General features: G+C 40.6%; 1 protein-coding gene and 1 long non-coding RNA gene across 4 annotated transcripts in view; one reads left to right on the top strand and one right to left on the bottom strand.

Moving 5' to 3' along the window:
* Positions 1-10,588: 10,588 nt before the first annotated feature.
* Positions 10,589-16,078, bottom strand: LOC140567585 (protein rapunzel-like). Its single transcript, XM_072692391.1, has 2 exons — positions 15,662-16,078; positions 10,589-13,761 (listed from the first exon to the last, which is right to left on the bottom strand). The coding sequence occupies exon 2, from the start codon at positions 13,757-13,759 to the stop codon at positions 12,572-12,574; it is 1,188 nt and encodes a 395-aa protein (XP_072548492.1). The 5' UTR covers positions 13,760-13,761; positions 15,662-16,078; the 3' UTR covers positions 10,589-12,571.
* Positions 15,656-26,914, top strand: part of LOC140567667 (uncharacterized) — a 39,339-nt gene continuing 28,080 nt past the window's right edge. For all 3 annotated transcript variants that reach the window (XR_011980625.1, XR_011980624.1, XR_011980626.1), the window contains exon 1: positions 15,656-16,099. This is a non-coding gene — a long non-coding RNA (uncharacterized lncRNA). The remainder of the gene's footprint in view (positions 16,100-26,914) is intronic.

The raw sequence follows: 26,914 nt of genomic DNA, 5'->3' as shown, positions 1-26,914 counted from the left end.
TTGTGTAACCATAGTTATTCCACCTACGCTGTAAAAATGAAGTGTTCAGACTAGACCTCTATAATGGTAATACTCTATATCGCCGTATTTTAAAATGATGATGGTATCGCAAAATGAGGAAGGTATTGCATAATGATGACGTGTCTGATGTGTCAAATTTCTGTTCGGTGTCTAACTAGTATATGGCTAAATAAGCTCATTCCCCCTCATTTGCATTTAAGAGGGTGGCAAACTCACAGTGGGAGCTTACTGATGGTTGGTGATCAGGGTGGCTCTGAAAACAGGTGGGGAAGAACGAGCCCACTGTAGTTGCAAGTTTAGCGATGCTGAGTTTGACTAAAAGACAGATCAAGCAGACCTTTAGGCTTTATCCTCTGTATGTGTGATTTGAGCCTCAGTTAGCTGGTCTTCTGTCACTGCCAACTCCAGTCGCTTGACTTCGCTGTCTCAGACACAAGTTTTTATGGACAACACTTGGGTCAGTAGCTCAGCAGTTAGTCCACAGCAGAGCCCTGGGCTGCTCCGTGGAGCTGTTTCTAAGCTTCTGAGCTACTCCGGGCTTGGTACGCTGCTAACTGCACTATGTAACTTTGGAGAAGCGGGAAAGCAGGAAAATGATCTTGAGAGCTGCATAATGCTGCATAAGTCATATCTGTGTACATATTTCTGTTATATTAGTTTACCGCCTCACATGCCCACATGCTTCTTTTGTATCTTTGCTCGTTCGAATTCCACTTCCTGACTGTAGGGGGATCCTGGGAGCAAGAAATACCAATGCTCCTTTAAATAAGTTAATGTAAAGGTTTTTTTTTAGGTTCTTTACACTCATATTTCTTTGACCACAAATCAAAGTCTTTATGCACCTTAACATTTAATTTAATTCCATCACTGACATTTTATGCCATCACCTTTGCACCTTGCACTTTTTTAAAGAGTAAACCAACCAGGAGCTAGAATGAGGAATCTGAATTGCTGACTGTAAACGGCACCCACTCTCTAAGGCCAAATAGGGTTACATGAGAATGTCCTTCTTGACTTTAGGGATTTCATTTTTTTGTCTTTCTTAGAAAAAGTATTTAACCTGATCGCCTCTTTATTATTATTAGGTCAAGTCCATAAATCAGTTCAAATGCAACCTCAACTTTAGCTCTGTCGTGCCCTGCAAATGTTGATTAGAACAAAGTATGATAAAGTGTTTTTCTCAGTAAAGACCTTCCTATCGCTTCTGTTGTTCAGAGTTTCTTTACAATGAATCATTAATCAATTCAGTGATTAAATGATGTGGACATATGAAAGCAATCAGTGGAGTTCCCCTTTAACCTGACTAAACACAACAACACAGATCTATGAAGGTAGCTGAGACAGTCCAGTAACTGAAACCTCTGCCTGTAAGGTTTGTAAGTGTTGCTTTTAGAGGAGGGGAGGGGTCAGAGAAATAGAAGAACGCTCTAATAATAGAAGCCGATGCAAGATCAATATACAGATTACGCTAATGGTTCAGTGATATGTACAGATTTTAATACGCTAATGGTTTAGTGAATAGACAAACAGGCCTCTGCTTAATACTCATGGGCTGAATCCAGAATGGCTGCCATATAGTGCACTAGATGTAAAAGCCATTATTTCTAGCTCGCTGGACAGTCCAGTTTATATGGAGCAGAGAACAATTTCCTCCTGCCGTTTTTATGTCAGGGGTCCCCCGGGATTTTTTGGGTGCACAATTCCGTAAACTAAAGTTTTAGTGCTTTTATTACTAGGTAAAATACCACAGACAAAAACATAATGCACCTAGCAGTTAAGGTTATAGATAGGCCCCAGCCGGTTCTCTTCACCCATACTCTAATCACCCACTACATCACAAGCTCTTCACAGGGGTCATCAGGTCGGCACCTCCCTTTGTCAGTGTTTCACTGAATTAAGCACACAACACCTCCGGAGGGATCAACTGTGAGGGTCTGACCTCCCAGACCCACACCCCTCCAGGCTTTCTTCACAAACCTATCACTTAATCAGATCCTAACTGTGGAACTACACTGGCCTCCCTGGTAACTAACTGTACTGACCACTGGCACAGATTATTGTTGTTCTTTCTCTTGTGTTAGAAAATCAATAGAAATTGGATTAATAGATATTCTTTATATTGACTTTCATTGAAGTTGCCATTTTGGAGATTTTTGGAGGACCTAATGTTCCTACAATTCCGGAGAATTCAACCCTTCTTCTTTAGGGAGGCCACCCAGGTGTTTTTTTTCTTCTGGCTGGTCTTCCTTTGTGCACCATCAGACCCCTACAACTTATCCAGAATTCAGCAGCACGGGTCGTCTTCAACGTTCCTAAATTCAGCCATGTTCATCTCCACTGCTGCGTTCTCTTCACTGTAGCTTCCTGTAGCTGCTGCCCAGGTCATCAGATTCAAACCTCTGACGCTGGCCTACAAAGCCAAGACTGGACCAGCCAGCCCCTCCATACTTGATGGCAATGGTCAAAAGCTGATCCGCACCAAGAGCCCTTCCAGCTTCAAGTACGGCTCGGCTCGACCCGCCATCCCTCAAAATCCACGAAAGACGAGCATCCAGACTGTTTTCTGTCCTGCACCAAAATGGTGGAACGAATGAACAGCAGAGTCGCTCTCTGTCTTCACAAAAACAATGACTTAACGCCAGGCTGTATTTGCAGCTCAGTTTTCATATACGAACTGGATGAACCAGGGAATAAATGGTGTGTTTAAACTTTAACAGCTTTTACACACTACATTTAAGTCCATTTTAAATGAAGAACATTTCCATTTCCAAATTGTCTGTGATAGAAGCCCTTTAAAATAAAATACTTTGGAATTGTTGTTCCTGTTAATGCGGGTATTATGATTGTTGTATTTTATGACAATGTTATAAAAGTAATAAACTCCTCACTATAAAACACAACTGCATTTAGATTATTGCTTTATAATGCAGTCTGTGTTTATTTGACCTTTATATGTAATTTTACTGTTTACCTGTTCACTGTTTTACAATCTGACCCTCAGAACATTTGTAAAGAGGCCAGGTTTAACTGACTTCACTCTTTCTGCATTTATATATATAAACTGTAATAAGGAAGTAAAAAAATACACATTAACAAAATAGGGAGTACTATCTATCTACATATCTACATATATCTATCTATCTATCTATATATATATGGACCTATATATGGACCAATAGAAATGCTCTAAATAGCTCAGAATAAACTTAATTCAGAGTTAAGGGCATTTCTGCCTTCTCCTGTAAAGTCTGCTTGTTTCTGGAAAAACGTGGTATTTTATGGGGGCTAAAGGGGCTTTTTCCATCATGATTTGCAGCCAAATGTCTCCTTGATGTTAAAACGTGCATGTCCTGGGGACATCACATATTTTGTTAATGTTAGGATTTTACAAGCTTAAAGTTCAGGTTTTCATTTTATAAAATAAAGTAAAAACTTACAAAGCTTTCTGTCATTTGGGAAATATCATTCTCTCTGTCTGTCTCTCTCTCTCTGTCTGTCTGTCTGTCTCTCTCTCGCTGTTGTGTTCATTCTTTCATACTCTCTTGCTGAGGGGGTCAATTAAACCCCAATCCAAGCCCATGCACTTTTACTACACACGCATACACACAGTCTCAGGGGCCTGGGACAATAAGGCTGTCTTAATTGGATGTCTCTGGAACAGTATCTTTGTTAATAATTTTCCAGATTATTTATTTCCTGTTTATGCTGTATTTTATCTCTCGTATCTTGTCTTTTGATCTTGTGTTTAATGTGGCCGGACAATCATCAAAGTGTTTGACATTAACTGTGTATGACTGTGTATGACTGTGAGTGTTTGTGATAAATAGGCTACAGTTCGACTTTATTAAATATTGGATCTATTAAACATTTGAAGGATTTGCACTGATAAAGATGCTGAATTTGATCATCATGTTAATAAACAACGTGGGTTTTGCTTTAATGAGCAGTCCTGTGTTCAGACAGTGAGAAGTGTTTCTGATGAATTATCAGGGTGTGGTTTTAGTGTGCAGTACTGGGATATTGCTGTTATCAAAGTTGAAATGCGGGTATTGTGACAGGCCGGATAGAGACAGACGTTCAGGTCAACACTATTAACAATTATTTTCCATGTCCCAGAGCTGAGAGAGTGCTGGGCTGTTTCCTGACTCTCGCTTCCTTTTGTCCATGCACTCTCTCTCTCTCTCTCTCTCTCTCTCTCTCTCTCTCGCTCTTGTGTTCATTCTTTCATACTCTCTTGCTGGGGGGTCAATGAAACCCCAGCCCATGCACTTTCACCACACACACACACACACACACACACACACAGTCTCAGGGGCCTGGGCCAGCAGAGCTGTCTTAATTAAATGTCTCTGGAACAGTATCTGGAATTTACTGCCTCATTTGGCTGCAGTTCCTTTTCAGGTGAACTGTAATTACACTGAAGCTCAAACTGACATTGCTTTAATGATACGTTAAGAGCAGTTTGTCACTGTTGAATCTGGCAGTACTTTTGTACTATACTGTGTCAGATTTCATGATGAACTGACCAATAGAAATGATCCTAAATGACTTGGAATAACATCTTAAAGGATTGAAAGGGCTTTTCCTTCTTCTGTAAAGTTGCTGTTTTGGAGATACAAGGTTTTTGAGTGACTTATATGTGTAAGTATTTGTGAAAACATCAACATTTTGGCACCAAGATTGGCCATCATAAGGGACATTTTTTTTTCCCCAAATTGCAAAAGCTTTATTTTTATTAAATTAAAAAATATTTTAAAATTATATTTACTGGACTTTAAGCTTGGAAAATCCTCATGAATAAAATATTTGATGTCTCCAGATTCATTAAAAACATGCACATTTTGACATCATGGAGACATTCGACTGCCCATCACAATGGAATCACAAGTCCCCTTTAGCCTCTCATACAATATCATGATAGCTTTCTTTTATTGAAGTTCATATTTTATTTTATTTTTTTCATTAGTTTTATTTTATTTAACTTTAAGCCTAGAAAATGCACATTGACAAAATAAAAGTCCCTAAAATCTGGACTGTAAACTTGGAAAATCCACATTAATACAATAAAGGCCTTAAGATCTGAACTGTAAACTTGGAAAATCCACATTAATACAATAAAGGCCTTAAGATCTGAACTGTAAACTTGGGAAATCCACATTAATACAATAAAGGCCTTAAGATCTGAACTGTAAACTTGGAAAATCCACATTAATACAATAAAGGTCCCTTAGGTCTGAACTGTAAACCTGGAAAATCCACATTACCAAATCATTAAAAAATAGGGCTCTGGGCTAAAGTCAGACAGACATAACTATAAATGTGTGTGAGACAGAGAGAGAGAGAAATACAAATATACTACATTATTACATAAAGGCCGAATCAGTCAGCGTGATGTTTTCTGGCTTTGCTTGCTTCATAAAGATGGCATGAGAGACACTGGGCTGTGCTGAGCAGAAGACTGACAGGCTGATATACTGCAGTGCTGGGAAGACTCACTCTGTGTTTAGCGTCAACACAGGGGAGGGGTGGGCTTATCTCACCGTGAGAGAGTGTGTATGTGTGTGGGGGTGGGTGTGAGACAGACATGGAGCAAGAGAGAGAGAAAATAAGGGAGTTAAAGCCCATGAGAGCGAGAGTGAGGGAGAGATTCCTCAGTGCTGACGTGTTCCTAGTAGGCAGACAGTGATAGACAGTGGAAGAGCTCACTGCTGTGCTGAGACAGACAACTACAGTCAGCCAGCAGTGCTAATTCACATGTACAGGCCCCAGAGTGACCAATGAGGCCTGCTGTGCAGGCCTACACCACTACCATTTTGTGAACTGCTAAGCCTTCTTTCCTTAAATGTAGCAGTTAGGACTTTTATTTTGAAATTTTAAAGGATAGCTTTTCATCAAAACTCATATTTTGATATGTAACAGTTTGATGTGGTTTATAACTGTGGTACAAATTTCTGAACATAATCTACACTCCATATATGGACATAAACCTCAATTAGTCATGGTTGTGATGTCATATGGCTCCTTATTCAGTACACAGCAGTTTAGCTCCGCCCATTCACTCTGAAAGAAGCAGCGTTGCTCCTGCAGTATTGTTGGGGTGAGCAATCTTAAACAAAGGTAATACAAAGGGTTTTTCTTGTGCAATGCCGTAAACAAACCTTTTTTGGTTCCGTAAAGAACCGTGTTTGTAAGCAATGTGTGTGTGAAGAACCTTTTAAAGGTTTAAGGAAGTCAGCCTTCTTCACACATGCACCTCTTTTACAAAATATGGTTCTTCTTCTTTAATGCAATGCCATACAAGACTGATTTTGGTTCCATGAAGAACCATATTTTGTAAGAGAGGTGCTGTGTGGGAAGAACCTTCTGAGGTTTGAGGCTTTGTGGAACCATGTGACACTGTGTAGAAACCTTTTAAGCAATGCCATAAAAGAACCTAAAATTAATTTCTGTAAATTAATTTTAAACTCCACCTTCTTTGATGATGTAATAGTGAGAATTTTTCCTTCTATTATGTAAAGGTTATGTAACCCCGCCTCCACTCGCTGACACTATGTAGCAGTTGTGCCTTAAAATAGTTTCAGATTTAGCTTTACAATCACAGGCAGAATAGTGTCTCATTGTGTCTCTGCTACTTCACCAGAACATGCGTACGGCCGCATGACCCGAGTCATATTCTGTCCACGAGGGGGCGCTCATAGCATGACTTTTATCTACTGCAGTGTTTCACAAGTAAATTACACTCCCCAACTGTAGGGGGAGTCCAGAAGCACAAAACACCATTTTGTATTATTTTTTTTACATATTGCTGCTTTAAAAATAAAGTACAAAGAAAATGTTGAATATGAGCCCTTTAAAGGAAAGGGACAGAACCCGCACAGGCGGGGGAAAAAAAAACAAAAAAACAGTACCCCAATCTATACGCCCGGTCAGGGTGAGCTGCTGTGTGTCACCGAACAAATGTTTTAATGCTTTTTATCAGATCAGGCCACTTAGGGAGCAGCGAGTGGGTCGATGGTCCACTCTGACGGATGGGTAATATCATTAGCTCGGGCTGCGATTGGCAGATGCAGCCGCACTGAGGCATCCTGGGATTGATCGACCGCCTACAGCACGCGGCTCTAATGCTGGCCTTCGTAAAATCACTCATTTATGAAATATTGATATTGGCTGATATCTCTTCCTGGACAAGGCTGGACCCAGAGAGCTCCTCTCACAGCAGGGTAGATTTAAAAGCAGAAGCTAACATCTCGGCCCTGTGTTACCGCCGTCCTGTCGTCTTGTCAAAGTACTATAAATGAGCACCTGCTCACTCTTAGAGGAATGAGAGAAGTCAGTGGAAGAGACAGAGCACACACACAGAAAGAGAGAGAGAGAGAGAGAGAGAGAGAGCAAGACATCCACACAAAAAGTTCCTTCAGCATTCAGGCAATAAACGTGCTGCTAGCGCCATCTGTCACCAGAGCAAGCGCAGACGCAGATGAAGCCTGTCCTTTTAAGGGAGGAAATGGATCAGATGGGTTGAAAACATGCTGGTTAGCTTGCAGCAACAGCTAGGGTTAAAACTAAGCCACAGGAAAACCTTTATCGGAGATAAGAGCTCTGCAGATCAATAGCATCAACCAGAGCAGAAGCCACTCAACCACTAATGAATACAAGAGTTTTTCCACTGGCTGAGCCAGGCTGTCTGTAAACCTACTGAAGAAACATTTGGACAGGCCTGGTGTTGTATACCTTCTTACAATATCAGTAACTTAGAGTTTGTTTTGGTGTTCGAACCACAAATCTAGATTTTTGTACAATATAAACAGCGTAGTTAACACATGCCAACTGGCCATTTCAGAGAGGCTTAGCCTTTAAAGGGGAATTACACCAATTTCCCACCAAAGATCTGCATAAATCAGTCAGTGAGATGTAAACAAACTCTTTCAGAGCGGTTTGGTGTAAAATGGTTAATTGTAGAGGACTTTATTATTGACTATTTCTTACATTGTTTGACATGACCACAACATAAACCTAGCCATTTTGTTTAGTAGCCAAACCCACCAGTAGACCTACACATGTGTTCTTGGTTTCTTGGTTCTTGGCAATGCAGACAGTTGTAAATTAGTGGTAAATCTTTATTTAGGTTGAACATTTCAACATCGTTTCAACATCTGTCTATCTATCTATCTATCTATCTATCTATCTATCTATCCACAGCAGCACCAGTTTGACCTGATTACATAATAAATACATAATAAATTGTTGCTGTCATGCAAAAAGTCTTGATGGAATATCAATCCAATACTTGGATTACTGGTTAATTACAATACTAATTAACCAATAGAAACGCACAAATATGACTTCAAATAAAATATATTTTACATTGACTTGACGATTAATGTTTTTTTAATGTAATAACGAAAAACACAGCAGGTTGTCCTGATTGGTCAATTGTGATTAAATGTTGAATGCTATCCATCCATCCATCCATTCATCCATCTATTTATCTCTCTCATGATCGATCAATCTATCTATCTATCTATCCATCTATCTATCTATTCATCCATCCATCCATCCATCCACAGCAGCACCAGTTTGACCTGATTACATAATGAATAGATAATAAATTGTTGCTGTCATGCAAAAATTACTGGTTAATTACAATTACAATACTAATTAACCACTAGAAATGCACCAATATGACTTGAAATAAAATATATTTTACATTGACTTGACAATGAATGAACAACTTCAATGTCTCCAAGTTGCCATCTTGAAGATGCAAGGTTTTTGCGGGACAGTGAGAAAATGTTGGGTCTATACACAATCAAAAATCAGTGCTCCCATGTGACCAAAAGATAAGTGATACAAACTCACTTTTCCCTAAAAAAATGTATTACAATTAAATATGATGTGTTTATTCAAGCCAAATGAACAACACACACCAAATGCAACCTATTGAACTGACCTCCGAGAGCCAATCTATACAAGTGATCACAGCGAGCTGCTGTGACCAGTTTGCCTAATTTGCCTGCATCAGAATACTTTTAATATGCAAAAACCGGAGCCGAGGGCCATGGTTTACACGGCACATGGTTCAAAGACCACAAGCCCCATTCGTTTTGGCTATATTGATTTACAATAGAGCGGCGTGCTACCTTAAGCCCTTATTCTCCCTCTCTTTACTGACAAAGAAATGATGGATCGTTCCCCAGCTCTCCATCTCAGCAGCCTTAATGACTGGCTCCATCGAGCTGAGTTCAGCATTCTAGGCCTTGGCTGAACCGTAGCAGTGGAGTTACTCTCCATCTATTAAAACAGGCCTGCATGGAGGGAAATGCTGACTTATGTGTAAACGCTGTAATTAAATTAAACGCGGCTTTGAGTGGTGTATGTGTCCGCTGCATAGATTTAACAGCAATCCACGTCAACAAGGGTTTGTTAATCATGGTATTGTGAAACAATAACAGGAAATGGAAATTGTATTATGCGTGCCATATATAACTCTGATTGGTAGCTGTAGCTGTAATCTGCAGCAATGACACAATGAATTACAGCTGGTCTGGTCAGTGCATAGTTTGTTCCTCATTAGCACAGTATTAGCCTTTACAACAGAGATATAGCAATTGTAATACACTATATGTCCAAATGTTTATGGACACCCCTTCTAATGAATGCATTTAGTGACTATAACTTGCACTCACTGATGACACAGATGTGCAAATGCACACAAACAGCTTGTCTAGTCCATGTAGAGAAGTACATGAACCTATTGGCACCATGCTGCTTAATGCCAGGTGTGGGCTAGAGGGGTATAAAGCCCCCCAGCACTGAGAGAACTGTGTTCTCTGGAATGATAGATGGTGCTCCATCCAATACTTTCGGGATGAGGTGGGGAGTTTGGGATGTAGGAGGTGGGGTGGTGATCATCCGACATCCCGACCTCACTAACGCTCTTGTTGCTGAATGCAATCAAATCCTCACAGCGATGCTCCTCCAAAATCTAGTAGACAGTCTTCTTCCCTGGGCAATAGAGACAGTTACTCCAACAAAAGCAGGAGAAACTCTTTTTAATAGCATTAATTTTAATAGAAACAATTAATGTGCAGGTGTCCCAATACTTTTGTCCACATAGTGTCAGTAATAATGCATTAAAGGTCACAGAGTTCTCCATATAGTCTTTTTTAGTCTTGCAGTCAGCAGGGTTTACAGTGTGAGGGGAGCTTTGAGAACAAGGCATCTGGGTGAGAATCCTGAGCTGCTGACTCTTTTCACTTTGGCCGTCCTTTTCACGGTTGACAAGCCATCTTTCATGCCCTCTTTCAGGTCTATGTAGGCCAGCCTGAGACAGCAGAATTGCACAGACAAAATAGGGCACCACTTTGGTGATTTTGGAATGGCCTCTGAGCTGCCTGAAGCCAGGGTTTCTTGCTGGAGAGTTCTTGTGTACACTACCTTTCAACAAAACCAGTATTCAGTGTGTTTACTCTATAAGAGAGTGTCCTGTGCAGGAGACAGATTCAAAGCAATGGATTTTTTGCTCATTTTTAAAGCAGTATACAACACGAATGCAGGACACGAAGGCTCAATGAATATACATTTAATAAATACATCAGTTACAGTTTACCTTCTTGATAAATGAGTAATCAGTACATGGCAGTTTGCATGATGATACACGTTCTACAGTGAGAAACAGCCCCTAATAGACAGACTGTTTATATTCTATTGTCTATTTTTGTGAGTTTGGTCCATGCGGTCAGCTTATTAAATGATGATATGAGAGGAGACTCTTAGAAAGGAAGGAGACCTCAGAGAACTTTGAGCTGGAGCTTGAGTGGCTTCTGCTTTGTGGTAGAAAGCCAGACCCCCATCTGATAAGTGGAGCTATGACTGAGAGATATGGCTTGGAGTTAAAGTGATGTGACGGGGTGGTGGTGGTGGTGGGTTGCGAAACACTGTTCTAAGCTGAAATTTATAGGATGTTAGATTGGGAGAAAGAGGGGCTTCAGGCATGCTCCTTCCTCCAAACTTCAGCATACATACATTTTTAAAGCTTCCTTGTATTACTGAATCGGTTAAAGGCTTTGCAAATCATCAGAATAATCATCAGACATCAGACAATATGATTACTAATATAACTGACAGAGACTTCCCAACTGAGCACATTTATAAAGTGCAATCCAGACTAACGAATAAATGCATGCAGTGTTTAAGACTATGTTAACAAAGCCTGAGAATAGACCATGAGATTAGACAGTGTTAGTATGGTTAATACACTATATGCTTATATACAGATTATAAGTAACTGTTAGAACACCATACATAAGGACGTAAATACACTCATATACTGCTTAACAAGTTTTATACATATTCATATTTAGGGTATAATGATTTCAATATGTCTTAATTAACTGAATTTGTACCAAGAATTTGAATAATATTGCCATGACATGCCAACATGTCCCTTTGTGTATTTTGGGGTCTTTCATGCATCATATTTGGTGGAATTCCCTGATAATTAGTCATTTGGGTGCAGCCTATCAAAGTAAGGTGGGCAGGGAAGGGGAGGGGCCAAAATGCTTTAAAAAAATATATCATTTCTAAATACTGGGGGTCGTAATTTGTGGGGTTTCTTTTGAGGCAGCAGTACTGGAGACCTTATCAATAAACCAGTCTGCACTGGGCTTCCCAGAAGCATTTTGGCGTGACACTGGGCCCTCTCTTACACCCTGCTCAAGGTGCGTAGCGATGCTTATTGCTATCTTACACCCCACCAACAGTCTATTTTCACACCTTCCGCCTGCGTCCTATAAATAGCAACAGTGCCTGTGAATATATCTACGGCGATGGGCTTGGTGGTCTCGGAATGAGGTGTGATTAGGTCGATTTTTGGCGTGTTGCTATTGTGGCAACGGAAAAAATGCAGGTGACTGAAAACAACCTAGGTAGACGTCAACAGTCAGACGTTCGTTGCTATTTTGGCATTGAACTGTCACAGACGAGTGCCCGGTGCGTGTACTCATAGCTCGTGCCGTTGGCAGCAGAGTAAAACGACATTAATCTAGAGGCGAGGCGCTCCACCGCTTCAGCAAGCCCTCCCAGATCGTACGCAGTGCGCCACTGAAATAGCAATACGCTAAAGTCAGACTGGAATGGCAGGACACCCATGATTCATTAAGAGACCTAGTACATGCTTGTTACGCATTTCGAGCCGAGCAAGGTGTACTTTTCCCATTGTTATGATAGCAAAGACACACTGACACGCCCTAAATCAAGCTGCGCTGTGCACCGTTAACAGCTTGCCTAAGATTGCTAAAATAGGGCCCTATGACTTGATGTAGAAAGCATTACTTGAGCTCTGTAGAATCATTTGTACCATTCTTAACATGCAAGATATTGAAGCTAAATTGAATCCTGACCTCAAACCCTGACAAATCTGTGCAGTATTAGGCCTCTATTAACAAATGAGCACAGGTACCATCATTTAATAGAATTTTCAATGCTCGTATCATTATACCTCATAATTCATTTCTATATTTAATCATTTAAATATTTATATATAGCTTTGTCACTCATCTGAATGCACACACAAGGTCACATTTCGATGTCTTTCCCAATGATGACACTCTTCTGGAAAGTTCCATGCTGCGTAGCTCTCCTTATGGCGGCTTATGGCATGGACCACGAAGCCAGGCAGCTGCTTCTCCAGAGTTTCCGCCACAGTTTTGGCATCTCCCTTCTTAGTGGGACCGTCCATCAGCTGCTGGATGCTCTCCTTGGGAAGAGGCTGGGGGTTGCTGCAGTAGGACACCACCACATTAGTGTCGTTCACCTGCAAAACATCGAACCAGCTCTGTCCTATCACATACTGGAAGTTGTCGCCAGCTCTCCAGTTGCGGTAACTGCTTCCTGAGTGGTTGACGACGCGGACTGACCAGCTGACCCAATCGTACTTCTTGACCAGAAAACTGAGCAGCTCTTGGGCCGTGTCCTGGAGGCTCTTGCCTTCCCTCTCCTGGACCAGCCTCTGGACGTCAAGCTTCGCCTGTTCAGCAAACAGCGTCACACATTCTTCAATGGCAGTCTTCATCTTGGTCTCCACCTCTTGGATCTTCTCGCTCCATTCTTGAATCTTCTCCTGCTCCAGGTCTTCCCCTTGGGTAAGAGCACAGTGGCCAAGAAAGGCAATCAAGCCCAGGCAGAAGAGTTCCTTCATCCTCACGCAGAAATCCTCCAAGACTCTCCTGTTCCTAGCTTCGTATTTCTCCACCACCTCCAGGACAGACTCTCCGAATGTGTTGTTCCCCATCAAAGCATCATAAAGAATATAGAGGTTCCTCTCGCCTCCCGTCTTACTAAAATGCTCCAAAAACAACCTGGTTTTGACCTCACGGAACTGGGGCTTGGCCTCCAGGATGTCCAAGTACTTGCGGAACTGGTTGCGTAGATTCTCCTCCACAGAAAAGTACTGGGAGTCCAGGCGTCCCTTCTTAATCTCGCAGTCGATGTCCTCCAGCTGACTGGAAAGCACGTCAAGCCTGTTCCTCACAGCTAGGAACTGTTCTTTCACATAGAACACCTCTTTGCTCTGAACGTTGTCCAGGGCTAGTTTCAGGACCGGAGCAGCTGCTTCACACAGCGGGAAAAGCTCCCCCACTGTGCTGGCCAGCACCTCTGCTCCTTTCTCAAACACCTCCATCACGGCCTCGATAGCCTCCTTCTTCTGCGCCACAACTTTCTCCAGTGGACTCGGCATGGCTGCAAAATATACAAGCAAGCAAAGTCAGCAACATGCAGCCTAGGCCCAAACACAGTGTCTTAAAAGAAGAGAAGCTAGTTAGTTGGTACTTTTTTTGTGTTTTAGATATGGAGTAAAAAGTATTGGGACACCTACACATTACACCTACAGGAGCTTTTATAACATCCAATTCTAAACCCATAGGCATTAATATGGAGCTGGTCCCCCTTTGCAGCTCTAACAGCAGCAGCAGGTCTGGAGCTCTGCAGTTACTGAGTCAGTTGGAGGCTTTTCTGCACTCTGCTCTGAGCTCAGCACGCGGCCCTGACCCCGCTCTGTAACCTTACGTGGTCTGACAGACACTCGGTGGCTGAGCTGCTCTCTGTGAGCTGTTCCTCCTAAACTCTTCCACTGTTCAATAATAACACCACTCACAGCTGATGGAGGAACATCTAGGAGGGAGGAAATTTCACCAGCTGACTTGTAGTTGTTGGTGCAGTGGTGTCTCCTATTACATACAGAACCACGCTGGAGTTCAGTGAGCTCTTCAGAACCTCCCAATCTTTCACTAATGTGTGTAAGAAAGGCTGACTGCACGGCTAGGAGCTTGATTGTATACACCTGTAGCTGTAGAACTGAATAAAATTCACCCCTAAAAGAGGTGTGTCCCAATACTTTGTTCATATATATATATATATATATATATATATATATATATATATGTGTGTGTGTGTGTGTGTGTGTGTGTGTGTGTGACCAGAAATTCATATCTTGTACAATTAAACACATCCTACTGTTTGTGTATTTTAGATGACCATTTTCCTACCACTCTTAATCCCATAGACTAGAGGCTGTCTTTGTTTCTCTGTATCTGACTGATACATGTAAATTAGCTCTGTTTTGATTGGCTGTCCTGCATCGTTCCTCATTCATAAAGCAGTCCAGACTCAACATAAATTGGAGTTACAAAATCTGACCCTAAAAATGTGTTGGTGTTTGTCATTGTCACAAAAACAGCTGACATTGCAGTCTCGCTCCCATGCATGCACTGTGTAGACTGACCATTAAAAGCCTCGTGCCTCGTTCAATAAGCCCAAGCCCAAGCAGACACGCTCCCTCTATCAACATAAAGGGGTTGGAGCTAAACCTAAACGGCAGTTGGCTGATATCTGTGGACAAGTGGATGGAAATGTAGTGTATATATGGCACAAACAAACGAACATATTAAACAGTACAGATGTTTACAAACTATATAAGCATGTATTGCACTTTGGGAAGGTTTTTAAGCAGGTGAAATTTGTAGAAATGTCAAGACACCTCAGACTCCAGTGGATAATTATGCCGACCCTCTAAAATGTTGAGTAAAGGCCTTTGTTGATTGGATTGTCACCATTGCTGTACAGATATAGCTACACATACAGCTTAGCATTGTATTCAAGGCCTTTGAATAGCAGACAAGTGTGCATGGCAGTCATTAAGTCATATATTGTAGACGTACCAACAACAGCCTGGCCTCAAAATATAATTCAATCCAATATAATATAAATATAATCATAAAATATCATTCAAACATAAAGGAAGGAATCTACTCAACTAATACAGCCTTATTTTCAACATCTGAATAAATAATTGATCTTTCCAGCAGCTCTAAAGTCATGACGCATGAGGGAGTCACCTCAGCAGCCTCGTCCTTTAATCAGACAGCAAAGGAGAGCTAATGTTGGAATAATGAAAGCTCCAAACAAATCCCCTGGGGGGAAAATAAAGCATGTGTTGTTTACCCTGACAGGCACAAAATGCAGGGGCGTCCTTAAAAGGACACACCTTAAAAAAAAAGCAGCTTCAACTGTACACTGGCAGAGGGAGTGCGCATATGTATCTGCACCCCCCTAAACGACACGCAGAGGCAGGCTGGTTTACCCTCAGAGAAGCGCAGATCAGGTCCTTCACGCCTATCAGGACGAACAGCTGCTCCAAGATGTCCCTCAAGTTCTGCTATTCAGTTCAGCTCTGATGATACACGGACTGGAGAACGACGCATCTGGAACCAGAGAGAGAGAGTGTGTGTGTGTGTGTGTGTGTGTGTGAGAGAGAGAGAGAGAGAGAGAGAGAGAGAGTTGCGCGCCCTGAGCCGTGACGCGTTTTTGGAGAGCTCTTATGGCACCACAGGGCTGAAACCTGCTGCTGTCTGTTGTGAGCAGACGGGCAGGAAAACGCCTCGTCTGCGTGTGTCGCTGAGTTTTGCGCGATTTTCTTCGAGCTGCTTCGCTGGGAGCCGTGTCGTGCTCTCCGGAGAGCGCAGGGAATTACGCACAGTGCGCCGCAGCTCCCCGCATCCAAGCTGCGCTGCGAATGGAGGTAAGAGCTTCACATGCGCATACATGGCTTATGAAATGGGGGTGATCTCCTGTGTGCGTTTTAATAATGATAATAATGGCTGTGGGTTCAACCTCAGAACTGATTAGTGAGCAGTTATTTAACCTGTGCCAGTGATGGCCTTGGTTCATACCATTTAAAGGCGTCTTATCGTGTCTGTGCTCTGAAACTACTCAGTTATTTGACAAGATGCATGGATTTCCATGTCTGACATATTTCCTTATACCCTCCTAATGTGGGTTGTCTGCTCTTGTCTTGGAAAATCTGACCATTTCTAACCACCATGACCTTCCTAACGTCGGTGATAACTGCCCTGTCAGTGCTTACCAACATCATTGTAATCTTATTTTTGAAAGATTCAGCTTTAAAATCCCACATTTTCATTGTAATACTACACCCATGGAAAGACCGTACACCTATCCAGCCAATAAGGAGGCAGAGGATGGTGAACCTCAGGTTAGCCTAGCATCCTAGAGGAAAAATCTGCCAGATAATGGAGTAAAAAAGAAGACCTGGGCTATATTGGACTTTATTATGTCTGAACCTTAAAAAGGGTTTCCTTAAAGCAACAGACTTTTTCAGTTTCCTTGAGGTGAGGTCCACAAACCTGTTCAACTGGCTGCTGAAGGAATGTTTGAGGGGCTTAAAGGAAGGTCTGAGCACTGAAATGTGAGAAAGGGTTATCACTGTTTAAATGGGCTGGTTTTCTGCTTATTGTGGTGGCCTCAGTCATTAGCTGACCAATAAACCTAATCTGAAATACTGTGAAATACTGTGGTATAAAATTGCAGGTATGATAACACGGCGTCTCTAAAAGCTGCAGGAGAACCTCAGTTTGAGCCTGTTGTTTTCCGAAGCTTCAGAAGAAGCTCTCTGTTACTGATGAAGCTATGATTCAAAGAATCTTCCTATCATATACAGCTCCGGAAAAATGAAGAGACCACCCTACACAATCAGTTTCTCTGGTTTGACTATTTATAAAAAAGGTAAAGGCGCACGTATTTGTCACTGTATAGTGTACACTGTACAGCGAAATGTGTCCTCCGCATTTAACCCATCTGGTAGTGAACACACACTCACACACACACACATGTGTTAGGGGCAGTGAGTACACACACACACCCAGAGCGGTGGGCAGTGTGTTCAGAGAAATTCATATTTGCACTGTATTTCATAAATCATGGAAAATATTTTCCCTAAATTCCAAACAAAAATATTTACTATTTAGAGCATTTATTTATTTGCAGAAATGACAACTGCTCAAAAGCTGCTCAAATATTGTTAATAAATAATTATAATCATTATAATGCAAAGAAGTTATTATTGAACTTTAAACAACTCAGCACTAATATCTGAGCTTTGGGATCATTCAGAAATCCCTATGGTGAAATAAGCTTCTCTCACGTCTTGGCTGGCTCTCTAGTCTTTCGCATTGCTGTTGGGACTCTATGGCAGTCATAGTCTGCAGATTCAGCTAACTCAGCTCTGTTTGATGAAATATCTGAAATAAAACGGCTGCCGTAAAAAAAGAGATGCACATTAAATAAAATAAATTAAATGGTGTCTTAATTTTTTCCAGATCTGTAGTTTAAAGTCGAGATGCACCGATACCACCTTTTTCCTTTCCGATACTGATACCAGATTTTGAGTACCGATACCAACTCTGACTGAAATACTCGATATCTGACTATAAATCCTGCTATTTATAGTGTTCCACTTTTTATAGGTTGTACGTTTTTATTTCTGATCCCAAAGTGTCGGTCGCTCTGGATCAGAGCTTCAGGAAAATGCTATCAATGTTATTTTGGCCCAATATCAGATATTTTGTTATTTCTGGCCCAAAACATCATGTAGAGATGCACATTTAATAAAATAAATTAAGTGGTGTCTTAATTTTTTCCAGATCTGTAGTTTAAAGTCGAGATGCACCGATACCATCTTTTTTCTTTCCTATACTGATACCAGATTTTCAAGTATCAGCCGATACAGAGTACCGATACCAACTCTGACTGAAATACTCGATATCTGACTATAAATCCTGATATTTATAGTGTTCCACTTTTTATAGGTTGTACGTTTTTATTTCTGATTCCAAAGTGTCAGTCGCTCTGGATCAGAGCTTCAGCAAAATGCTATCAATGTTATTTTGGCCCAATATCAGATATTTTGGTATTTTTGGCCCAAACCTAGAATTTATTTACCGTTAAACTAGTGTTGCACCAACAACAATACCGCATCGATATTGGCGCTGATACTTACACACAGTATCGGTATCGGCAACAGTATCGTTATCGGTATCGGCAAGATTTAATAAGCTTGAAAGAGCAACATTTACAGGTTGAGGAACTGCGCATCTGAAAAGTTTTAGAGCTAGAAATAATAGAAATGACCACAATGCAAGTAGGGAAGCATTATCTGGCTAAGCTCGGCCAAACTTGCTTATTCAGCAATTTCACACTCAGCTACACGTCTCTGTGTAAAAAGCACCTGAACTTCAGTGTGTGTTAGTCTTTAAACAAGCTGCTGAAACTCAGCTTTCAGTGCCATAACCAAAAAAACCACCAGTGCTCCATTAAAAGTCTGTTTAATGGTAATAATTCAAGTCAAGTCAAGTCAAGTGGGTTTTATTGTCATTTCAGCTACATACAGAGTACACAGTGAAACGAAACAACGTTCCTCCAGGACCATGGAGCAACATAGACAGTGCATACAGAACACAAGTGCAACACAATACAAGTGCGAACAGACAACACAACACAGTACAGACAGAGAATAATAAATAATTAGGGGTAGTGTGCAAATTATGCAGTGTGTAATAAATATTGAGTCCTGTGAGGTAGTAAAGTTATTAGTGCAAAATGCTTTGTGCAAAAATGCTTCCCATTTTATCTGGGGTAAATGGTTGGAGAGAGAGAGAGAGAGAGAGAGCATGGAACAGAAAAGACATCAGTTCAGAAGTTGAGTTGAGTTGAGAAGTCTGATGGCTTGGGGGAAGAAGCTATTGCAGAGTCTGGTCGTGTTGGACCGGATGCTGCGGTACCTTCTTCCTGATGGCAGGAGGGAGAACAGTCTGTGTGAAGGGTGGGTGGAGTCATCCACAATGCTGGTTGCTTTGCGGATGCAGCGGGCAGTGTAAATGTCCATGACGGAGGGGAGATGATCCTCTCAGCTGTCCTCTCAGTTGTCTTGGTAATAATGGTAATTATTAATAATTAATAATGACTGGCTTTTACTGGTTGTGTAAACGTTTGGTTTTATAATAAAGTCTCCAAACACAAAAAAACAATATGTTCTATAAAAAAGAAGTAGGCCGCCAGTAAGCTTCATGGTATCGGTGTTCTCTGTTGCTGATACCGATACTGTGTGTAGGTATCAGCTGTGATATCGATGCGGTATTGTTGGTGGTGCAACACTAGTTTAAAGGTAAAAAAATCTAGGTTTGGGCCAAAAATACCAAAATATCAGATATTGGGCCAAAATAACATTAATAGCATTTTGCTGAAGCTCTGATCCAGAGCGACCGACACTTGTGTCATGCTGCACGGGTAGGAGAAGGTGGTGTTAGCATTGTTGCTCAAGGACTCTTATTAGTGTAGGGTGGTGTGCTTGTCCAGCTGGAGACTCGAACCCTAGTCTGCCACAGTTAAATTATTGTTAACCTACTTGGGGAATATTGGAGAAACACACTGTATGGACAAAAGTATTGGGACACCTGCTCATTCACTGTTTCTTCCGAAATCAAGGCTATTAAAAAGAGTTCATCCTGCTTTCTCTACAAAGACTAGCCAAGCTGTCTGTGGTCATTTGCACATCTTTGATGAGTGCAACTTAAAGAAGCTGTTTATTGGTGTCCACAAACTTTTAGATATATAGGTCATATCACTGTACAGAAGGAAAATGTTTTAGTCCAATTAAACTGGTTTTAAAGCAGAATTATATGTCGATCTGCCATAACATTAAAACCACTGACAGCTGAAGTGAATAACATTGATTATCTGGTTTCAGTGGCACCTGTCAAGGAGTGGGATCTACATATTAGACAGCAAAGTGAACAGACAGTTTTTGGTGATCTGAAGCAGGAAGGATCTGAGACACTTTGATAAGAGCAAAATAGTGATGGCTAGACAACTGGGTCAGAACATTTCCAAACTTCAGGCAAGTCTTGTGGGGTGTTCCCGGTATGCAGTGGTCAGTACCTACCAAAAGTACTCCAAGGGAGGACAACCGGTGAACCAACGTCTGGATAAAGATAAAGATGGTCATAAATGAATATTACCCATGAACTCTGAGTGATCCAGCACTGGTTTAAAGCTAACAATGATCACTTAATGCTAAAACAGGTTTATATATCCTCTTTTGTCTTGTAATAGTCCTAGATTACAAATTGTGTTGAAAAGAGCACATTACTGTAAGTAATAGTAAAAGCAAAAATCTTGATGTAATCAGTATTTCCAAATTGCCAATAACAATACTAATAATATCATACAAGGATTTATCCATATCTCTGTTAGTGTAATATTAACTGGGCCATATTGCTATTAATAATATTAATATGTTTAGTCTGCTACCAGTACACTGTCAGACTCATATATATAACAGTAATACTGCACCTATATCTATCTATCTATCTATCTATATATCTATCTATATATATATATATATATATATATATATATATATTAACACACTTGTTTGTTTGGCCCAAAATCCTCCAGTAGGTCTCTCTCTCTTTCCAGAGCCTAGTGACTTATTAGTGCTTTTATTTAATTTACTGTTCAGCTGAGAGGGTAGATTACACTTGATTTATGCTGAAATATGGATTAATCTCGTAACTAACTCATTTTCTAACTCACACATATACATACAGCTGCTCCTCTCTTAGCTCTTAGCTTCATTTTATTTTATTCATTATTAGCGTTTTCTCTATGAAAGCTTCTGTGTCTGAGCTTCGTAGTGTTCGAGGCTAAAGTTCTTTAAACTGAGATATTATAAGAAAAAAAACTCTAGCCAATTTATTAGACATTTATTTGTTCTCCCACCCCCAAACGTCAAGGATGGACTAGCTTGCATTTTAACTTAATTAATCAGAATAAGTAATCACAGAATATTATTATATTATAGAATATTATAACGCCAATAAACTTTTTAAAACGATTGACACCACTAATATGTATGTTTATATATATATATATATATATATAGAGAGAGAGAGAGAGAGAGATTTATTAATCACCTGTCCATCATCAACAGATTGTACATTAGGCACCCGATTGTTGGGGCTGGATCTTGGAGCAATAGGAGAAGGTGGCCTGGTTCTGTTTTTCTTCTTACATGGCTTTGATGGCTGCATACATGCATACACTGCACTATTTACCTGTGCTAGATCTTAGCCAAATCCACGCTGGATGCACCTTGCAACTGACAGGATCTAAAGAATCTGGTGCCAGAAACCACCTTTAGAGCCCTTGCAGAGTCAGCTGTTTGCTTCCTGGTCTGACAGTAGTACCATATATCAATATATATATATATATATATATATATATATATATATATATATATATATACACACACACACACACACACACACACATATATATATATATATATATATATATATATATTAATCTTATCTATGTAATGTATAATATAGCAACAAGATGGTACATTAACTGTATATGAAATTTTATTGAATTATCTTTATCCTGGTGAGCCGTACACCACCATAACCACAAATACTAGCCACCAACCACTTAACAAATTGAAGGCAACTTTAATTACATAAAGAAACATAAAGCTGGTTGCTTTATGTTTCTTTACACTTTCATTCATCTCAGGAGCAACAAGGCAGATGTCAAACCAGCTACTGTTCGACTGCGCTACTGTAAATAATGCTCTTTTGGGTGACATTTCAGTGAATATGTCAGAATATTCATGAATAATTTACTCAGCTACAGAAGAACGGGAAATCCCTGAACTGTTGTTAGACTTGTATGTTTAATAAGACCCTTTTAAATAGATGTAGTGTTAGTTTAGGGATCAGGTAAGGGGTCTATGCCCTGTGGAAGCCAACAGGAGGAATGTAAGAGCATAGAATTTACACTGGGATCCCCCTTATTGAGTTAAATATGCTATTACACCAAAGCCAGGGCCACAGATGTGGCTTTACTGATGATATTAATGGTAAGGTAAATTAGCGTTAATATAAATAAAGGTATGATGGGAAATGCAGAATACAGTAGATTAGTGAGTAAGGCTGGATGGCTGGGTGTTCAGGTAAACAGCATAAGTAAAACTTTCCAAAGAACTGCTTGACAAGTATAACATGAATTCATACATAAAGTGAATTATATTGATAGTCCTTTATTAAAAAGGTCAAGGTCTGGTATGTACACAATATGAGCTTTATACAGGTATTGGGACACACTGTTTATTAATTGAATTCAGGTGTGTTATTCAGTTCCATTAATACAGGTGTATTAAGAGTGAGAGGTTCTAAAGAGCTCACTGAACTCCAGCGTGGCTCTGTAATAGGAGCCACCGCTGCAACAAAAAGAAGTCAGCTAGTGAAATTTCTTCTCTCCTAGATCTTCCACCATCAGCTGTGAGTGGTGTTATTGACAAGTGGGAGAATTTAGGAACCACAGAGAGCAGCTCAGCCACCAAGTGTTAGACTATGTGAAGTTACAGAGTAGGGCCGCTGAGTACTGAGCTCAGCGCACAGTGCAGTAAAGTCCATATTAATGCCTATGGATTTAGAATGGGATGTCAAGTGTCCCAATACTTTTGTCCAGTACTTTTGTATGTTAACAAGTAACAGAACAGATTTTCACAATGTTGGATGCAGGACAGCTGCTCACATGTGATGACCTGGGTGACTTGGGTGACATCTGTTGTTATGACCAGGCCACTGGGTCAGAGCATCCCCAAGATAGTAAGACTTGTGGTGTGTTCCTAGTCAGCTGTCAGAGTCTGTTATTGTCTGTTATTGAAGTGAGAGAGCACTAAATGATATTCCATCTGGGCGGTACCAAGAGGAGGGTTACTGGAGCACAAGAAAAGAAATGTTTAATGAGAGTTTGGGACACACAGAGCAGCACCCCGTACTGCAGACCAGTCAGTGTGCCCATGCTAACGCCTGTCCACCATCAAAAGATTGTACATTAGGCACCCAAGTATTGGGGCTGGATCTTGGAGCAATAGAAGAAGGTGGCCTGGTTCTGTTTCCTTCTTACATCGCTTTGATGGCTGCATACATGTGCACTATTTACCTGTGCTGGATCTTAGCCAAATCCACGCTGGATGCACCTTGCAACTGACAGGATCTAAAGAATCTGGTGCCAGAAACCACCGGGCACCTTTAGAGCCCTTGTGGAGTCCTGGTCTGACAGTAGTAAAATAAAGGTCTCCACTGAATCAGTCAAGCTGCTGTTGTCCAGCTGCATGCAATGTTTGGTCATCAGAATTTAAATGAATGCTTACATGGGGTCGGTTTCTGATTGGTGCTTGGAAACATGTCGCAGGAATCCATGGAAACGGGTCATTCCTCTGTGGCTTGGCATGGGGAGGTGTATGTGCAGTACCCAGTTTCACTTAAGGAGCAAATATAGTCAGTGATTTCTGATAGGATATTCAGAAAGCCAATACAATAATAATACTAATAATATTATAATAATAATACTGTATACTCTGTTGGTCACCGTATCCACTGATGCTCCACTGTAGATGGGTATTTCCAGGGGGAAGGTGGATTGGCCTGTCTTATAGTGTAATTATACAGCCTGTTTACTGCTATAGAGCAGCTCTGTGTTCTCTCAGACTGTCAGTTTGCCAGTGAGAACTGCTGACACATTAAAGGCAGCATCCCAGATCATCCATAATTCTGAGAAACAGGTGTTAGTAAGCAGATGGAGGCGGTAGATCAGCTACAGACATGGGATAAGAGAAGTAATACATATCTGAACCACTGGAAAATGGGACCTCTAGGTAAATGACGCTGTGATCAGACCTGTACCAGCAATACCAGCTGTAATTTAATGGCGGTCTTTGCTTATTTACATTGTTTAAGCAATAAAATCAGAACGTTTGGTAGTTGTTTATCCCAGAATTGAACAGATTTGACACATTTCCAGTGAGATATTATATGTAAAATGTAACAACAACCTTTTTCAAGGCTTTTAAATGAGAAAATCTGATATAATGAGTTTACTGTCCTAAAGAATTACACACGGAATGATAGTGTAGATTCCATGTCTATTAGTAGGCCTCTCTGAATCCTCATTCTCATACTGGCCCTCATTTTAGCTGCACATGAAAAGAGAAAAGAGAAAGTCCTGCAGTCCTTCCTGACCTCTGGTGGCAAAGTGAGTCATAACAGTGAGATCAGCATCAGGGTGGGCGTTCAGAGCTGGAAGCCAGCTCAAATGCTTTGTGTTAGCCTGTTTAGGTCCAGCATCTAAATTTAGCACGATAAAAATTAAATGCCAGAACTGGCTCTGAAATGCCTTGGATGAAGATCTAACAGCATGCCTTTATTATTTATCTGTTTAGTTCTTTGTGTAATGTTATTTGTTTGTTTGTTTGTTTATATGTTTGTTTGTTTGTGATGTGTGGGTCGACCTAAGGCAGATGGGTTCCTTGGACTGAGTCTTGGTTTCTCCCAAGGTTTCGTCCTCTTAGTATGAATGAGTTTTTCCGTGCCACTGTCGCTACCATCTCCATTGTGGTGCTTGCTCATAAGAGGTGTGGACCTGGATCTCTATAAAGAGCTTTTTGACAACATAGAATTTAATTAAATTAGATTTTAAATTTCACATAATTTTCATGATTTTATATATAAATATATATAGAGAGACAAACTTTAGACTAGCTTCACTCTAATAAATTAAGGGCGTTTTCACTCTCTGGTACATTTGCTCAGTTGTGAAAGCCCGGGAGCGGTCCAGAGCACCGATTACTGGTTCTCCTAAAATCATCTGAAGTCATCTGGGGTTTGGTTCTAGCAAACTCTGGTGAGGTCTGATGCAGGTGGGGAAGCTAAGGGTTGTGTGGTTGGTGAGGCCCAACAGATAACACCACTCTCCCTCTGCCAGTGAGCTATTACACCATGTGGGAGATGAAGGGTTTGATTCCCGGTCTGGGTGACTGTATGCTGCGCTACACTAATAAGAGTCCTTGGGCCAGACTCCTAACACTACATTGGCCCACATCTGTAATACTAGTAACCTTGTAAGTCGCTCTGGATAAGAGTGTCAGCTAAATGCTGTAAATGTGATTGGTTCATTTTGTCACATGACTGCTTCGACTTACAGCCTGCGTGGCTAAAAACCTTCTCCTATTAGAATGACTGCTTGTTTGCAGGAGTTCCTGCACAGTGAAATGCCATGACTGCAGAAAGTGCTGTTCTTTTTATCCAAGGAACACGAGGGAAAGCAATAAATGGGTAAATCTAGGCTCTACTATTTCGCAAAAATGCGTGCAGGAACGTGATTTAATAAATACCCACCTTTAGTCACCCCACAGTTTGTATTCAGGACGAGGGTGAAAACACACTAAGGGACAAATCCCCACCTTTTAGTCACTTAGTTTATAATAATGTTCCAGGCAACTTCCAACAGGACATTTTCACTATTTTCTTCCAGTATCAGTAAAGCACTCCCATCCCGTTCTATTCTAAAATGTTGGGATGTGATCATTAACAGGTAAAGCTTGCAGATGTAAGTATTCTAATATTATATAGTGTTTCAAAGGCATAAGCACACTTACTGCTAAGAATTTTATTAAAGCATCTTTTCTGACTGTTTAGGATTGTAATAATAGTATATTATTATAGTATAGCATAATATATTGTGTACATTTGGGAACGATGTTCATATTTAAACCAAGTAAATTCAGTGTGTTACTAATTATTTATTCTTATTACTTATTTAAACCAACTGACCTGCCACAATAATGACAATTTACACTCAAATGCTTATTTAAGTACAGTATGTTTTGTTTAGCACAGTGAGGCTAATATCTGTGCAAGGTAATACCAGGCCAATAGGGATAAATGAAAATGGTGTACTTTACTACAATTCTCTAAGCAGGTGTCCTGTAGTATCTGGCAGCAAGACTTTAGCAGCAGATCCTTCAAGTCCTGTAAGTTGTGAGGTGGGGTCTTCATGAGCATCACTGAACCTTAGGTGCCCATGGCACTGTCACTGGTTTACTGGTTGTCCTTTCTTTAGGCACCTTTGGTAGGTACTGACCACTGCAGACCAGGAACACCCCACAAGACCTGCCTGATGTTTGGGAGATGTTCTGATCCAGACGTTTAGACACCAGTCTAGTTTGTTCTTGTCAGAGTGACTCAGATTCTTACGCTCGCCCGGGGTTGTTCGTGGTTTTAATGTTGTGGCCTCAGTCCTGAATTACTTTTGAATGGACTCTAAAGCCATAAGTTAAACAAGTTGTAGTTAAGGGCAGTTCAAGCCTTTGGGTTGAGAAGAGAATGGCTCCATCTAGTGGCAGTAAGTGAAATGGCATGACAGTGACAATTGGATGATTCTTGGTCTGGCACTGCAGCACTTCATTTACAGCACAAATTAATGTTCAGTTGTAAGTTTTCTAATATCTTAGTGTTTAAAGGCAATTAAAAGTAATTAAAACAATTTTTGTAACTTTACAAAAATGATCAATCATTATAATAGGATCATAATAATGTTGATATAATCTATTGTGTACATATGGGGATTATATGCTTATTTTATAGTTATAATACAAGCAATAAATACTACATAAACTATAGTTATGCTTATT

The sequence above is a fragment of the Salminus brasiliensis genome, chromosome 1, assembly GCF_030463535.1.
Source record: "Salminus brasiliensis chromosome 1, fSalBra1.hap2, whole genome shotgun sequence".
NCBI lineage: Eukaryota > Metazoa > Chordata > Actinopteri > Characiformes > Bryconidae > Salminus > Salminus brasiliensis.
Note: the sequence above shows the minus strand (reverse complement) of the source record. Positions and strands in the feature narration are given on the sequence as shown.

Bases quoted from the DNA above. Each gene is read 5' to 3' on its own strand.
- LOC140567585 (XM_072692391.1), bottom strand. From the start codon at position 13,759: ATGCCGAGTCCACTGGAGAAAGTTGTGGCGCAGAAGAAGGAGGCTATC.